The 17,928-nt window shown below is 33.5% G+C and overlaps 3 protein-coding genes, 1 long non-coding RNA gene and 2 other non-coding genes across 7 annotated transcripts; 4 read left to right on the forward strand and 2 right to left on the reverse strand.

Annotated features, from left to right (window-relative positions):
* The first annotated feature begins 1,137 nt into the window (after nucleotides 1–1,137).
* LOC114378152 (protein NIM1-INTERACTING 1-like) lies at nucleotides 1,138–1,894 on the forward strand. Its single transcript, XM_028336697.1, has one exon. The coding sequence runs from the start codon at nucleotides 1,320–1,322 to the stop codon at nucleotides 1,689–1,691; it is 372 nt and encodes a 123-aa protein (XP_028192498.1). The 5' UTR covers nucleotides 1,138–1,319; the 3' UTR covers nucleotides 1,692–1,894.
* Nucleotides 1,895–3,037: 1,143 nt separating this feature from the next.
* TRNAF-GAA lies at nucleotides 3,038–3,110 on the reverse strand. The gene has a single exon. It is a non-coding gene; the product is annotated as a tRNA-Phe (tRNA).
* A 2,173-nt stretch (nucleotides 3,111–5,283) lies between these two features.
* LOC114378169 (ADP-ribosylation factor-like) lies at nucleotides 5,284–8,062 on the forward strand. 2 transcript variants are annotated; one of them, XM_028336718.1, is made up of 7 exons: nucleotides 5,284–5,477; nucleotides 5,909–6,067; nucleotides 6,482–6,552; nucleotides 7,196–7,315; nucleotides 7,417–7,535; nucleotides 7,625–7,706; nucleotides 7,811–8,062. In XM_028336718.1, exons 2-7 carry the CDS (start codon nucleotides 5,920–5,922, stop codon nucleotides 7,814–7,816), a joined length of 546 nt encoding a protein of 181 aa, XP_028192519.1. In that variant the 5' UTR covers nucleotides 5,284–5,477; nucleotides 5,909–5,919; the 3' UTR covers nucleotides 7,817–8,062. The 2 variants fall into 2 exon arrangements, with proteins under 2 accessions (XP_028192519.1, XP_028192527.1); XM_028336726.1 differs by having other exon boundaries at nucleotides 5,345–5,477; nucleotides 5,914–6,067.
* A 276-nt stretch (nucleotides 8,063–8,338) lies between these two features.
* On the reverse strand, nucleotides 8,339–10,760 carry LOC114378160 (putative pentatricopeptide repeat-containing protein At1g02420). Its single transcript, XM_028336708.1, has one exon. It carries the CDS (start codon nucleotides 10,679–10,681, stop codon nucleotides 9,179–9,181), a length of 1,503 nt encoding a protein of 500 aa, XP_028192509.1. The 5' UTR covers nucleotides 10,682–10,760; the 3' UTR covers nucleotides 8,339–9,178.
* Nucleotides 10,761–14,544: 3,784 nt separating this feature from the next.
* On the forward strand, nucleotides 14,545–16,444 carry LOC114378186. The gene is made up of 2 exons (XR_003659270.1): nucleotides 14,545–15,688; nucleotides 15,813–16,444. It is a non-coding gene; the product is annotated as an uncharacterized LOC114378186 (long non-coding RNA).
* Nucleotides 14,866–14,951, forward strand: LOC114404354. Its single transcript, XR_003664937.1, has one exon. It is a non-coding gene; the product is annotated as a small nucleolar RNA SNORD34 (small nucleolar RNA).
* Nucleotides 16,445–17,928: the final 1,484 nt, after the last annotated feature.

The raw sequence follows: 17,928 nt of genomic DNA on the forward strand, positions 1-17,928 counted from the left end.
AAAGTAACCCGGTGCATGTTTAATAAACCTATAATGAATAGGGGTGGGTAAGAGGGTTGGTCTGCCCCGTGTAAGACTCACCCCCATAAGATTGTATTGACAGCGGACTGGATTAGTCCGCCCCGCATTGTTATACAAACTTAATAAATTGGTCCGCTCCTGACCCATTGACCTTGTAGGTCAAACGAGTCGGTTTGCCGACCTAATTTTAAAAGAATTTTAATTTCAATAAAAATGTAACATAATCAAATTAAATTTAACACAAATATAAATAAAATATCAATAATTAGTCAATTACATAAATAAAATAAATAATGTCTTAACAAAAGAAAATCCAAACAATAAATCTAAAATATGAAACTTAAACATCTCTAATAACAAATGATTGCATATTTGAAGTAGCTTGAGTCTTCTTCATTTTCACATCTTCATATTTTTTACTTAAAACTCAAAACGATAATAAATATTAGAATCAACTCAAGTTAAGAGATTAAAAGACGATAATTATTACACATTATTTACCTTGCTCATCAAATCCTATTAATCAATTTTTAGTATATATCAATGCTTGCGCATTATCACCAAGAAGCCTAGTTCGATATTTTGTTAATCACCCGTGAGTTAATACTAAATGTCGATCTGGAAGTCATAATTGTAATTTAGATGCTCAAAATATCACAAAACAATAATGAAAGATTTGGATTAAGCAAAATTCTTAAGATGCTGTAGTTGGTAAGATTCTTAAATAATAAATTAAGTGAGTTTACGAACAACATGTGGATTTCCGCGGATCAAACCCACACAGTTCACACTAAAAATATTACATTCCCATAAATTATTTAAAAAATTCATCCGTTACTTGTATAGATAGCAGGCTAGTCCCTGGATCTCCTTTCTTTTACCGACCCCTAAAAATGAACAGTGTGCTTAAAATAACAAAAAGTCAAGATCTAGTATTGAAGTAGTCGAAATGATGACGAATCACAAGGGGTGCCTTACGCATGCAGCCAGAGCATGGAAAAGTGACGTCAGAAGCGTAACGTCATCAGGAATTCAATTTCCAGATTTAATAATCGAAACAGCGCATCGTTGTACGCGTAGGTTCGTCTTTTGTCTATAAAATGCACACATCATAGAATTGTTGAACACGGCATTCCCTTGCCGACAATGCCCGCTAACACACCTGACACCAGACCATGATACCCACTGACAAGAAAAGTACACCTAATCAACCACGCACAACCATAAGCCTCTCTCACTTCTCTTGTTAAATCAATTGGAATCAGATTCTTTCTTCTGTTCTCTCCGTTTCAGTTGCTATGGATAATAAGAAGAGAGGGGCGAGGGAGGGTGAAGATGAAGATGAGATGAAGATGGAGAAGTTTTACGCGCTGTTGAGGAACTTCCGCGACGCCCGTGATCGCCGGCGAAGGGAGTTGGTGGAGTTGGAAAAACACGAGAGCAACATCTGGAAGAAGATGATGAAGGGCACCGCCCCAACTGCAACGAAGGACAATAAGGCAGAAGTTTCTTTCGAATTTCAGGACTTTACCACCGAGATTCAATTCAGAAAGCCACCTTTGGTTTTTCCTAATCCAGTTTCATCATGTGACACTAGCAAAGACAACAACAAAGGTAACAAGAAGAAGAAACAGCAGGATCTTGCTCTCGATCTCAAACTCGCTCTCTAGTGATGATCACCAATATCGACCTTCAATTGTATCAGAGTTTTCTCAAATGGCCGCTTATATATATTATTATTCCTGTGCTAATTAACGTCGTGTATATGATGCAATTTACTTCACAAATATCTATCATCTATGAAGTTCTTTATGTGTTCCCGTCATAAAAAAAAAGTTCTTTAATGCATGATTCGACCGTGGTTTATGACGAATAACCGTAAGCACTTTTGCTAGCATTTCTCGATTACTGATTCCTCTGTCCGTTCGGTCCGGTTAAAGAAAACGTATTTGTTAAGAAAAATATAAATATTACTTATTATTTTTATGGCATTGATTAAATAATTAAAAAAATCTTTTATTGGAATATATAAAATTATGTTATTTATAATTTTTTATTATCTTTTATGATATTTATAATAAATATTTCTTCATTTTAGCTTCTTAACAAATGAGTTCTTATCAAAAGAAAAATTGTACCATCTCTGCACCTATAAAATCCAATTTTTTAGACTTGTTTGTTCTTATCAAATGAGTTCTTTTTAAAACAAATTACTAACATGGATTTATTTTGACAAAAGCTCAAGATCAAACTAATAATTTGAAGATCTGACATCGAATCAAGCAAAAAGAATGAATTAGTAATTTCAAATTGTTGAACACTAATATATAGAAAAGAAAAACATCACAATGGTATTTAGAGAAAAACATGTATTTAGAAGAGAAAAAGATGACAATTATATTTAGAAAAAATATATAAATTTAAGATTAATTTATTGTTATCAAATAAATTAATTATTTTTTTTAATATTAGTAAATTAAATAATTGGATCTTATAAATAAAAATACAAAATATTTTAAATTAGAAATATAAAAAAATATGTATATTCACTTTGTTAGGTTTGAATTGTGAAAAATAGGACTTTCGAATCCACATAAAACCACATATGAAAGTTATGAACATACTTTTGACTGATTTACTAATTTATATCTATAACTATTACTTCCTTTGTTTTAAAATAAATGTCATCATGATGATTAAAAAAAAGTTATAAATATATGAAAAAATAATATTTTCTCCCATCTTGATTATTAACAAAAAATACATATTTTATTTTCATTAAAAGTGTGGTGTCCCACTTTAAAAAATGACATTTTCCCTAAAAAAATAAGTGTTAGAAACACACTTTTTAGTATATTCTTTCACACATTTTTGAAAAACTACAAAATAAAAAGAGCAAGTCATTAAATATGACGTGAGAGCTACCAAATTTTATCATTTTCAACAAATTTCAATTAATGAGTAAAAGTGTATCTCAAGGAATATGTTTCTAGCATTTTTCATTTCTAAGAACTAATGCGGTGAGCGTGGATCGAACACGCGACCTTCAGATCTTCAGTCAGACGCTCTCCCAACTGAGCTATCCCCGCAAGTTACCTATATTTTATAGGTTGTTTTAATTATTGATACGCTTTACACATACAATTTTAAGTTTTGGGTTTCCAAACACATCTCATCCAAGCCCGTATATATTTGTTTGTCAACAACCCACCTAAGCTGGGAATTTCTTCTTGCACCTAACATAACTTCTTCTACACCCAACAAGTGTAGTAAAAAGACTAAAATACCCTTTAGTAAAAAATCAAATACACCATCCCTCCTCACACCAATCATTCATGCCATTGGCAATCCATATGGTACATAAGGGAATCCATATGAGCATACAAACTAACAATAATTCGTAAGGTTCATATGGATTGACCATCCGTACAGAGCAAAAGTAGGCAAAAAAAACTTATCGGTGACGACACAACACTACTTGCAACAGCGGAGGAGAGGAAACTTATCGAGGATGACAAGGAACTGCTGAAGGATAAACTAAGGAGGAGCTAGGGACAACAAACACACACCACGAACAATACCAATACTAATTTCGCAGAGGAGACCAATGGACGCGTAAAAAATTCCAAATAAACAATGCCTTACGGATTGTCATTCCGTAGGCTATATGAAGAAAAGAGAAAATGAAGGAAGAAAAGAGAAAATGAAGGAAAAAAAGAGTGTTGTTAGGTGCACTAGTTTTATTGCTTGTGCACCCAATATTTTTTGTTAATTCCAAAATTACCTTGCGACGAAGATACATGAGTTCGTGATTAATCCATATGTTTAAATTAAACTTATGGATCAAGTTGATCCGTATGGTTTGTACGGATCAACTTGATCCGTATGACTCATACGGATCAACTTGAATGAAGGATATTTTCGTCCATTCACTTAAAATGTTAGGTGCACCTAGCATCATCCAGGAAAAAAAGGGTAAAGTTGCAAGAAATAACCGACAACTGGCATATGGGCTGTATATGACCCAATTCAATTCCCGAGCCCGTTTATCACGTAAGGAATGCCTAGTTATTTATGACTTATCAGTTTTTGTTCCCAATTGTTAAACACATTAAACACACCTCTCTTAATTATTAGTCTTGTCTCTTTATTCCGCCTAAGTGTGTTGTTAAGCAAGTATAATAGATCTGAGATCCTTTTTAAACTAATTATTATTGATGCTATAAACATTAATTATACCAATGAATCTTCTCTTTTTATTATACCTAAGGGTAAATGTATATAAATATGATGTGGTAAGTTTCTAATTTGTTAGCCATCCCATGTAAAACCATTAGGCTACATGAAAATAAAATGACAGGTAGTCGGTGGTAAGTTGTTAATTTGTTAGTGACATTAGCATTTTACCCTTAGGTAGATGTTAGTCTAAAACAACATTCATAACTTCTTAATGAAAATATTATGAGTTTACTAATTTTTTCTAAATTTTTTAAGGTTTTCGTTTTCAGTTTCTAAATTTTTGTGTGACAAATCCATTCTTTATCATTTTTTCATCTTTATCTTTAGCTCCTTGATTTTTTTTTTTTCCATTTCAGAAACTAAAAATAAGGAAAAAAGGTTAAAAACTAAAATTAGCAACAAAAAAAAAAATCAGAAACCAAAAACATAAGTCTTAAAATTTTAACGAGTAAAAAAATAATTAACTCAAATATACTTCCTTTCCTTCATCACCCCTCTCTCTATATAAAATCTTATTTTATAGTTTAAATAAAATTAATTTGAAATCTCCTAAAAATGTGTTGTCACGTGAATATAAACCTATCAAACACATCTCCTTGAATTTGTAGAATTAAATAATAATGTTATCACTTAATTCACCCCAAGTTACACCCAAACTATCCATAGTTTTGTATGTCATTTGTAGAGGTTGGTCTTCTTTAGTAAATATAAACAATTAAAAATGAGTGGTGTATTTTAAAATTTCGCTTAAAATATTTATTTTATTTTTAAAATCAGTTGTCAATAATTTAACATAAAAAATAATACATGAAAGAAATTTAGAAAAGATGTTCTTAATAACAAGCTCATTTACATTCAAAAGAATTAAAAATGTAACACATTGTTTTTATCTTTTAATAAAGAGAGGAATAAAATGTTTAAAATTAAACGAGAGAAATGGTAAATTTGAGGATGTAATTTGATTATGCAGAAGAAAAAAAAAAAAGCGAAAAACCTCGTTAAAAAAAAAGAAGAAGTTAACGAGCGTAAAGTGGTAAACCGAAATTATAAGGAGAGGGAATAAACGACGTTATGACGGGTAAACACGAATTTTGGATCTTAGTCCGCGTTCTATAAATCCGGCAAGGCCTGCCTGTGAGACCATCTCAATTTCTTTTCTCTTTGTCGCAAAGAGAAGAGATCTGCCTCCTTTTTATCAAATCTATCTCTTCTTCAAGGTATGGATCTCTCACCATTTCCATGTTTCTTTTTTGTTAGCTTTGCACATTCTTCTGTTTCTTCAGATTTTCTTTCTCTTGCACTGCTGGATTTAATCCTAGATTAGTTTCGCGATTTCTCGTTTATCTTAATTTTGATTTACGATCTGGTTACTTCCTTGCTCGATCTGCATCGCTTGTGGTGAGATCGCGCGATTTTAATCACCTCCTCGTTTTCTTTTATCAGATCGGAACTTAATTTTGGTTTTGGTCATGCATGCAATACTGTTTGGTTCCCATTCATTTTACATGATAACTGAATTATGTGTCTCTTGGTCTGTTACCATCATGTTACGGTGCATCTCCATCTGGCATAATAACATCATGGCTTTTTTTTTTCTCCCCTTTTCGTTTCAATTTGATTTGTTAATAATTTGAATTTGTGGAATCAGAATAGTTGAAAATGGGGCTGTCTTTCACCAAGTTGTTCAGCCGACTGTTTGCCAAGAAAGAGATGCGTATACTGATGGTGGGTCTCGATGCTGCGGGTAAGACCACCATTCTGTACAAGCTCAAGCTTGGAGAGATTGTCACCACCATTCCCACCATTGGTAAGTTTCTTTTCTTATTTCTACTTTCTTAAGTACCAACTGTTTTCTTTATTGACTGATGCAACGGCTAGAAACAGAATCTAGACCGCACATTTCTAACTAATTCTATAGAATGTGGGTCTTTTTTCCTTCAATTTTACTCGACCTATTCACACTAGCTGTTAAATCTTCTGGTACTATATACGCTTTTTCGTTTCTAGCTCTACAATTTTTTAATTATTATTTTATATATTATATATTGTAAAAGAAGTATATTTTATCCCTTGTTCTTTGTGATGTCTACTGAGGATGGTACATGTGGTCAATGTTTTTAGCCAAAATGTAGTGTTTCCAGTAGCATTTTCCGCATGATAATGGTTGTGCCCATAATAACAAGGACCTTGAGCAATTCTACTAATGTATCATTTGGTGCAGGGTTTAATGTGGAAACTGTGGAATATAAGAACATCAGCTTCACTGTCTGGGATGTTGGAGGTCAGGACAAGGTACTGTTTTTACCTCTTCATCTTCTTGTCTAGCTACTGACATTATAGGACTTGTGGTTATGGATGGTTTAGCAAACTGTCCGCAATGCTTTTATTGATTTGATAACATGGTAATTGGCTGAAACTTTGCTTGAACTACTTTATATATGATATGATATGATATGATATGGTTTACTTTCCAAATTTGAGTTGTGACCAGTAAATTTTGATGGTGAATCAATGAATGTCCATTTGATGCCATGACAGATGTTCTCCTCTCCATTAAGATACAGAGATGGGATTCAAAAATACGTTTCTTGTTTGGAGATGCATGTGCTTAATTGTGCAATCTTTATGCAAATTTTAGTGTTTATGGCAATGCAATGCTGGTCATCGATGTCATAAACCAAATGACAATGGAAACGTAGTCTTTTCGTATGTCTATTTCTTGATTTCAAGACTGTGGATGTACTCCGCCTGATGAGTGTGGATGATTATTCAATCATGCAAATTAACTTTAAAGGGTTTGTGTATGTTATAGCGCTTGTTCAAATTGTCTTACTTACCTGTGACCTCTTGTTATTCATTATATCTCTCTGAATTATTTTAAAATATATATTTTTTCTCAATATGGTACTAACCTTTTATATGTTTTTCCCTGTAGATCCGTCCTTTGTGGAGACATTACTTCCAAAATACACAAGGACTTATTTTTGTGGTTGATAGCAATGACAGGGACCGAGTTGTTGAAGCTAGAGATGAGTTGCATAGAATGTTGAATGAGGTAATAATATGGATCATAAATGAGTGAATATGGAAGGTAGCTTATTTCAGATTATTTCTCAGCTTAATTGTGCATGTTATTGGATAATCTTACTTTGGCAGGATGAGTTGAGAGATGCTGTGCTTCTAGTTTTTGCCAACAAGCAAGATCTTCCAAATGCTATGAATGCTGCTGAGATAACTGATAAGCTTGGTCTTCATTCCCTCCGGCAGCGTCACTGGTAAATATTGCTCTTGACATTCTTCTCTTCACCATTCTTATCTTCCTTCCTTCACCACTCATTCTCGCCTACATGTACTATACATCCAGGTATATCCAGAGCACATGTGCCACATCTGGTGAAGGGCTCTATGAAGGACTTGACTGGCTCTCAAACAACATTGCAAACAAGGTTAGTGCGGAATAAGTGAATAAGTGGATGATTTGTAGACTCAGCAATTTAGACTACACCTTGACAGATTAACTGATGCCTTTTCTATTTTAAATGATTTGCAGGCATAGAGATTTGTTAGTTAAATGCAAGGAAGTTGAGCTTACTTCGGCCATTATGATCTCCAGTTTCTAATTTTCTTGCCCTACTTAGATTTTCATTACTTGAGCATGTATTTTTCTTGAAAAAGAACAACGGTTTGCTACTGAAGAATAATTTGAATTTTTTTCCATGTATAACCAAATAGCATTGTTTACTATTTGATTTGTGAAGTCAATTGAATTATATGAAACCTCGTATTATGTCTATGATTCTTACGATCATTTGTATTCGACTGTGTCCCGGCAAATTGAAGAAAAGAAGACATTGTTTTTATTTTGGAAATGCTTAATAAATTTAAATTACTATTATTATTATTATTCAGCCACTAATGAGTAAAACATGTGAAAAAATAATTTTACAAAATGAGCTAAAATTGAATTAATGTGTCTATGAACAAACAGGATTTGGCTTGGTGGCTTATTGATACCCTATTCCAAATATATAAGTGATGCAGCACTAAGAAATTATTACTATCGGATGACACTGAGTTGTGAGCTTTTGATCACCTCATCCATCTTCAAGATACCTCAACGCAGGTGTTAAACGATTTAAGATCATTTTCATTTGTGTTGAATTGGGGACAAAAACAAAGACTCAAACTGGAGAATGGTAATAGTTTAAACAACCAGGTAGGTATACAGAGAAGGTTTACACAAAAAGGAAAGTATCACTGAAACTTCATGTTGGTAGTTGGTATGAAGGGGGTCCATGACAAGTGATCACATTGTTTATACACACAGATTGGTTTACAAGAAAGGATCCAAATCTTCAAATTTCCAGGTTGTAAAGTTGATCATAAAAAGCCATCGAATTCAAACTTTGGAAAACTTCTTACAGGTTTTGAAAGGAAAAAACAACGTCTAAAGGCCAATACTAACTATCAGAACCTCGTTAGTTCCTGACCTCCCAAGTCCTGATGAACATGATTGTATGCTTGGAGTAAGAGTTCCCAGAAGAGTAACAGATTACCAAAGGAATGACAGTAACATGCAAGCTTACCACTTCCAAACAGTTCTATTCTGCAAAATGCTCGACAACTTGTGCGCATTTTATTCCTGGAAAGCATAGGCGACAATTCGAGCAAACAGCTGATCCTGATTAGTCTCAGTGGAGCCAATAAACTCCCCCATTACTTAGAATGCCTAATCTTTGCTATACTGACTCACCCAAATAACTGTTCAACCGTCTTATCTGAGCTATTTTTCTTGAATCTTCGGACACATTTCACAACTCATTCCAAAAGGCATAACTGGTCTCTGGGTCATGTTTCCTACAACTTCTGCCACAGTTCAAGACCCCTGGCTCTTCCTTTCATTTTGCCATCATCAGTTCTAACTTTTAGTAAAGAGAGAATCTGACGTCTCAGCTGGGTTCACCGTACTTTGATCCACTTGGAGTGGTCGCCCAAACATGGCCATTTTCTGCATCAAGCTCTGAAGGGCCTCATGTCTATTCGCTAGTTCCATGAGAACCTTGATTCTCCTAAACGACACATGACTTGGCTTCTGCCCCTTCTCAACCATCTCCAAGAAACACTTCTCTGCTTCCTCCAACTTCCCCATATCACAAAGCAAATCAAACAGCACATCAGAAACCAATGTATATGACCCAAAACCCTTCTCCACCATGTCACCCCAGAACTGCAGCGCCATCTCCACCTTCTCATGCCTCCTAAACAACCTTATCAAGAACATACAAGACTGCGTGTTCGGAAGGCACCCCTCAACCATCATCCTCTGGTACATGTTCCAAGAGCTCTGCAAATCATTGGACCAGTAAAAAACCCTAAAGAACAAATTGTAAGTCGTTGCATTCGGACTCAAACCCTTGGTCACCATCTCCTCCACCAACCCATGAGCATCACCAAGCCTCTTTGCAATGCAAAAGTTCCTGATGGCAGCATTGTAAGCCGCAGCATCAGGGTAACACCCATACTCCTTCATCTCCTTCAAAACATTCCTAGCCTTATCAGGCTGTCCAATCAACCCCAATCCACCGATGATACAAGTATACGTGATCACATCCGGCGAAAAATCCTGGTCACGCATTTCATCAAGCATCTTATAGGCCTTCTCAATTTCCCTCCCCTTGCAATAAACATCCATCAAACTATTGTACGTAACAACATCAGGCGTCACTCCCATTTCCTTCATCTCCTTAAAGAACAAGTCAGCATCCTCAGGGGTCTTCCACCCGGAAAGAAGAATGTTAAAAGTATGCAAATTTGGACGAAACCTATGCTTCAAACTATGATACACGTTTCTAGCATCGGCCATGCTCTTCTCCTGGCACAGCGTTCTCAAAAGAGCGTTAAAACAGTTAGTATCGAACTCTTGCACCAGCTTCCTGAACTTCCTAAACGACTCCACCGTTTGCCTAACGGAACACACTTTGGCGATCCTGCCCAACACGACCATAACGGTGCGCGCCGTTATGGCCGTTTGGTCCTTCCGACGCGCTTCGATTAGGAGCTCCCAAACTTGGCCGAACATGCGGCTTCTGCCAAGGATGTAGAGCATGGTGTCGAGGGAAAACGAGGAGTGGTAAAACCCTTTTCTTCTGCCGGTGTAACGGAAAAACTCGAGGGTTTGGGAGGGGTTACCGTGGCTGAAGCGGACGCGTTTCAGGACTTGGTCGATTACGTCGTTGGAGAGGAAAACGCCGCTTGATTTGAGGGATTGTTTCAGCTGTTCCGGTGTGGAGGTGCTACTGAGTATGCCGAAGACTTTCTGTACGTCGTCGTTTTGGTTGGAGCTTAAGAGGCGGTGCCGAATTAGGGTTGAGGGAGGAATGTAATTCGACGGGGATTGAAATGAGAAACGCCTCAGCAACATTTGAAATTTGTGAATGGAAATGGTTCGTTGAGGGAAAGAAGGAACGAAACACAAGGGTTCAACTGTTGCTACTCTTTCACTTTATGCAAGGGCTTGCAAATTGCAATTGGGCCTTGCTCTTGCTAGTCTTTCACTTTATAATCAGCTTAATGCATGGGAGTGGTTTCTGTTAAGTTCACCTCCAACTTTATTTTTTTCTTACAAAAATACCTTTAATGGAAACACACTTTTATAGAGATCAAATCTACATAAACATATACCAACAAGTCATTTTTCTAAGTGGTACTGGACTTCGTCCCTTTAAACAAGGTTTTGAATTTAAGTATTGTGAATTGAAAAAACATTATTTTTTTTTCAATGAAAATGAGTCATCGACAAAGCTGATTGATACTTTGTACCAATAATATGATTATCCAAAAATCTGATCATAATTTTTGTTGTTGTGTATCTGAAAATATCTTGTCCAGCTACATAATGAAAATGTATTTTAGTATGAGAAAAATTTTGTTTGATTTTTTCTAGAAAAAGTGTCATGATTTTTCCATAACTTTGATAAGGTCATCCACTTGATTAAGCATAATGCGTGAATTATTATAAATCTTTTGATATTTGTCTTTTGATTCATACCAATAACAAAAATATTGAATAACATTAAAAAAAACCTTGATTCAAAACATTCAAATCAGAAGAATTAAGCGGTTGATAGGTTAAAGTGTCAAACGGATGTCAAATCCTTTTAGAAGTCGCTACATGACATTCTTCATTATCTCTAGAAACATGATATGGTGCATTATCTTGTGTATGTAAATTTGTTCCTGTTCATGCTATCGTGGCTATTTTTCTTTGATGGCGGGTAAAATCTTGTTTATTAAGAACATCCAACTAACTTCTTTAATGATACAAGTAAATGGTTTTGTTTTAAGTGTCCCGGATATTCCCTATTAACACTTTACCTTCTTATGGGTACTTGACTGACTAGAGGAAAAACACCAATTTTTCTTAAAAATGTCTCATTACCTTCATCATCAAATCAGGGCCTAGCCACATTAGAGTGTCTTCTCTATGGAAATAAAAAACGAAAATGAAAATTTTGCACAATAGACCTTGGACTTTAAAGAAGTAGATATTCCTATATTGTAATTGTTCACTTTGAAAGGCATGTAGGGTGTTGTTTTATCCTGGAGTCTATAGCAACATTAAGTAACTGACACATCGCTGTATATATGATCGATTATCATCTTACATTTAGATTGAAACTTGAATTGAACCAACAATTAATTTTAACAACATATATTCTTTCTTTATGACTTGTAACTTGTTTTTCAGGGACATTGAACGGTAAATTCTTGTTAAATATTTTGATTTGGATTGATTGTTCTATTCCATAGCATGTAAAAAAATTATCAATTAAGAAAGAAAAAAAAAAAGAGAACAGAAAAGTTTTCTATATGTTTCTCACTTTACTTTTTCTTTTCTTTTTGTTTCTTCTAAATATATTAATATGACTTGCATAATAAAATATATTTTTCAGAATTAAGTGCCAATTTTAGTACACTCACGACAATCATCTTATTATCACTTAAAAACAGCAAAGATAGGAGGTATATCTAACTTGAGTTATGATTCGTTCAAAATGATAAGCTGATAGCTCCAAACTCTATAGTTATCCACTTAGGCTGGCTGGTGACTTACACAAAGTAATAGGATTTATTCATGTAAACTACACGAAATCAGATTGCACGAACAATGGTAAGGTACATACAAAGACATTTCTGATGTTTAAGTCAATAAGAACTCCACACATAACCTAAAAGTTATAAACGCGTATCTATCCTTTTTTTTAGATACCAAAACGCATATCTATCCTACTGACATTAGTTTTTTTTTTTTATCAGCAAAAAAAATAAACGACAAAAGCATGGATGATTACAATATGAGTCCTATCAAACAGAGGCCAGGCCGCCCCACATGTATACTCTTTACCATCGTATAGATTTATAGACATAAGCTTATAAAACTACCCAACATAGTTCATGAACCTTAATATATACCACTGTGACCACTGGCCAGAGCATATGGTAAGATACATATAGTAATATATCCTACTGACATTAGTAGTTACTAGTATTTATAAGAATAATCCTAGGTTGGATTTCTACACTCAAGACCCATGATCTTTATAGAGACATTGTATATATGCTGTTCTGGATTAGTAAATGGTAATTTAGTCCAGGATGTTATTTGACCAAAGTCAACACTTCAAGGAAAGAGCTTTGGATCACAATTGGGCCTAGGCCTAATACATAACAAATTAACAAGTTAAGAGATAATAAAAAAGAAGGAAAATAAAAAATATTTGATCGTGTGATAAGGAAAAAAAAAGAAAAAAAGAAATATAGGAAATGTAGAATTTATGGATATATAAATATCATATTGTTGTATCACTTGACACTTTCCTCTTTGTCATCTTATGTAATTTGAATCACACCTTGTGTTTTTCATGAATAATGTGTTGGATTAAGATTTTAATTAATATCAACTGTGAAGAAGCATGGCTGAAAATCTTCGCAGTGAAAACTGTCATTTTTCGGTTCAAAGTTCAAACCAACCTGCATCATGCACGTTATCCAGCAGCTGAAATTGGCATCAGCACACGTAACACGATATGTACTTTGTTTTGTGGGCCAGTTTATCAAAGTGGGAATAATTTTTTTTTTCGAAAGTAAGAATGAGTATCCAATCATTTATAAGACAAAATTAGACATATTTTTCTATATATAAGAAAGAAGAGATTAAATAACACCCACATAACTCACACCAAGTGTATAAATTATCGTTAAATATCAATAACTTTGAAACCAATACAATAATTTGATTGAAACTTCCAATGTCAAAATCCTGATCAACCTCTAAATAAGAGAATATATTACCTGAAACCGATTAGTCTGAATAATCAACTTTAGAGACTGGCAATCAAGTGAAAGAAAAATAATAAAAAAGACAAAATGCGCATTACTTAACAGGGGGTAAGAGAGAAAAGTAAAAAGCTAGTCCAAATATATTTCTAATACGTTAAAATTAGTGAGATTAATACCTGTGCCCAACCCTTGAAAACGCTTACACGCTCAAGATGCAAGCAAGAAAAGTTATCCAAGCTTCAGTTCAAGTGGTGGGGTGGCGGTGTTATTCCTTTAATTTGTAGACATATTTCATATAATAATATTCAAGCTATCACAGCCACACAATAGAAGTTGAAAATGGGTCTATATGCAATCACTGAAAGAGAGAAAGAGGTACTTGAAGAAGACGAGACCGTAAACGAGAACGATCGAGATCGAGGATGGAGATTGAAATTTTAGGGCATTTAGAAACTTAAATAGCACATTCCAAATTTTATTTAATTTATCTAGCGCAAATCTGTGTTTTTTCCTGTTATATATCATTTATTACATCTATTTTTTTTTTTATATTTTCTTGTTATTAATCATAAGTACCTCCCCTTTACATTCTAATATACCTTAATTTGAAGTAGACATTTATCATGCCTCTAAATTTTAAATACAACACTAGCATTAATAATAAATTACTAAAGCTTGATTTTAGGTTCAAATATATGAAAAAAAATATTTATTAAGAAGATCAGTTCCTTAAATAAATCTCAACATCTTCAAAGATTATTTCTTAATTTTCAGCAGAGGAATATCCCATATTAAAAAAATACTTTTTATAATCATAAAATTAAGCTATAAGTTTTATTAATTTTAAATTTTTCGTGCTAGGCAAGCAAGTTGAAAAGGACATGGCTGCTGCTAAAAAGCTCAATAATACCTATTTCGTTTGAAAAGTACACGAGGCTGCCCCAAGGGGGAGTCATTTAGCTAATTAATATTTTGCTTGTCAATCAAGTGAAGAGAGGACTCGTATTCTTCTGTTCTTCCCCAGCTGACTTCAACATTACTTGTTATAAAATCAGAGTTGTTGAATGCAACTTCATTTGCAGCTCGCTGATGAGTGATGTCTGTATATATTTTCGTTCTTCAATTACCTACTATTTTCAACGAGTTTACGTACGCTCATGATCACTCAAAGGGAAGCCTTGTTCTCTCTCTCTCTCTCTTTTGGAAGATTACTTTGTGTGTCAATCGATCACCCATTTGAATTATGTTAATATATTTTATCGTGGGTGAGACCAGTGATGTATTGAGATATTGCCGACATTGTCTGATTATCTTATTTTAGATAATGACGTGTTCAAATCTCTGAGGTCTGCTAACACCTTTCCTTTCGTTTTCGTACCATCATGATCTATCATTTGCCCATGTCATTTATTTACTATAATAAAAGTTACTTTTGGCTTGCTTTGTCTCGTGTTTTTCTTGAAGTGTCTTTTTTCTATTATTCATCAATAATTTCACCTGTTAATTGTTAGGCGGTGATTCATGATTCATGGACACTGTTATTTGCCTTATATATCCTTTTTCAACATTGATTATATTCTTCTCTGTTTATCACATTTATACTTTTGTCACTTTCTCTCCCTAGACGTAAATATTGAATGGTCCATCGTCCATGCAACATTTTTCTTAATAGTTTTTTTTTTTAATTTTAGAAAATGGTTGCTAAATATATTTTTTTACTTAAAATATTTCTTGAGCACTTGACTATTTGAATTTTGAAATTTCGTTCAAATGAGATGATCAATTTCTTTTCGTGTCATCACCATCCGTTTTTACGGGTTTTGCCACTGTGTATCCTAGCTTGTCCGATGTTAGATACCCTGTCTCATATGATTTTGTTCTCTAATTCACTCTTCTTTTTCTGGTTTTCTCTCTTGCATTAATTTTTGTTTCGTCGATTCACTTTTTTTTTTCTTATCCTTTTTGCCAGGGATGCTGTCATGCATCTAAGGTAGAGCTTTTGCCTTTCTTCAACCAACTCCTCTCCCATAGTTGTCATTGTACGTTGCACTCCTTTATCTCCCATAGTTGTCACTGTTGCACTCTTTAGGTGATTTTTTTTTTTTTTTTTAGTTTCTGAATATTTTGCTAATGCTTTGCGTGGATACTATTGCATAAGTTTGTGCGAATTTCTATGTTGATTACCGTTGATATTCTTTTTTGTTTTCTCTTAGGTTGTTCTGCACTGCTGCTTTCTATTTCTTTAGCAGATTTGAAGTTTGGAGACAGAGAGGTGACCTTGACAAAGAGTTGGTATTGCTTCTTTAAGATAAGCCCCATGCTTTTGCAGCTTTGCTTCTATACAAAATTATTGGATAACATTTCCATTAATCTGTCTGAAATGAAAGTAGAATATTGTACAGGGGAGGCAAGATGTGTGTGAAGTACATGCTAAAGGAGTTAGGTAAATGTGAATGTTACTGATTCTGATATTACAAATGCTAATCTGAGAAATGTTATACAGAGGGGTAGGATACATAGAAAGTCGCGCACAAGGCTGATTCAGTGTGGATGGGAGAGGGTATTTTAGGTAGTAAATGCTGTGAAGGAATACTGTGGATGGATCACACAAAAAACATACTTTGTAGGACCAATGCCGGGAGCACATTCAGCGGGTTCTCTGGTTTATGCAGGGGATCAATCAATTTTTTTCATACTTGTTTTGTTCTTATCTTCTGGTTTACTGATATCAGTGCTTTGTTTTGAATCATATTAATGATGACCAATGTTTTGTTTATTTGGTTATGTACATGGGTTGGGGTACCCTCCTTGTACCCCCATCAATATATTTTGTCCTTAAATAACATCTACATTAATACCAAATTAGGTTTAGTATGCCATTATGTTTTTTGTCCTTAATTGTTTTTTTAATTTAACTTTTTGCCCCTAAATAAAAAATTAAACGGTCTTGTTTATTATATTTGTTCTTCGTTTACATTTTTGGTCATGTCTTATTAAATATCACTACTAAGTAATGATATATCGATTATTATGAGTTGTCACGTTATTATTAATCTAACCTGACATACACATAAGAAAAAAAATTTAAAAATGTTTTCCGTTTTTCATTTTTCCATAAAATTTATTTTAGTTTGTTAACATTTTTTTTTTATTGATGTTAGTCCTTTAACATTTTACAAAATTCCCTTATAATTTTTGAAGAATTTTTTAATTAATCTTAGTCTCTTAACTTAAATTGTTCATCAAATTTCGAATCCCTTCTATCAAATATAATTGCTAGGTAATAATATGACAGTCACATGAATGCTTATATGTGCTACTAGTTTGATGAAATTTTAGTTAAAGACATTTTCTAGCCATTTTAGGGTGTTATAAAATTTTTTGCAGTATAAAATTAAAACCGCTAGAAAAAGGATTTAAAATTTTGAGGAAAAAAACCGAGAGCATCTCCAATTGAGGTTTCTTTCTAGGTGTTTAATGGGAAGAAACCGTTTCTTAATTTTTTTTTTTGCATTGGAACAGGTTGATGTGGCAAAGTGTGTTCTTTTATGGCTGAGAATCGTTTCTTATATAAGAAACCATACCTAACAATTAAAAAAATAATTTTCTAACACATAACAACTATTTAAACAATAAAAAATTGATTTTCTCAGCTTCAACATGAGGGAAAATAAAACTGTTAAGGGAAGAATATGAAACATATATACTCGTTGAACAACCACAATAAATCCCAAAAATCATAAAATTTGAAAAATAAGGTAATTTAAATCCAGATTTAAGCAAAACAGTAAAGAAAAAAAAGGTGAAAACCAAACGCAATCAAGGTGAAGGCATACGCACCATGACGGAGACGAGACAATGGCCGGAGACGCAAGTAGTAAGGTAGTTTTTTAGGTAATGAGGTGAGACGATCTGGACCGTCCATTTTATTAATGAGGATGAATTTGAACCATATAACAAATGAGGTAATTAATGAAGAAGGATTTTGACCGTTGATGAAAATGTAACCGTTGCTATTGACAGTTGATCTGAAACTAATATCGTTGAAGTGCAGAAATGAACGTTCTATGGAAATGTTTTCACTTTCGATTCATAATTATGTTTTTTTATTTCAATGTCATTGTATTTAAATATATATTATTATGTAAAAATGTATTTTTTTAGTGTTACACATTTCCTTTGAATGTTATGTAATTTTTTAATTTTTAATTTATATTTTATATTTTCTTTCATTTATTCATATTTATTATTTGTATACATAAAAACTGAAAAATGAATTAATTATTTTATTGGAATAATAATTAAATTATAATAAAATAATTTAAATGT

The sequence above is a fragment of the Glycine soja genome, chromosome 2 (genome assembly GCF_004193775.1).
Source record: "Glycine soja cultivar W05 chromosome 2, ASM419377v2, whole genome shotgun sequence".
NCBI lineage: Eukaryota > Viridiplantae > Streptophyta > Magnoliopsida > Fabales > Fabaceae > Glycine > Glycine soja.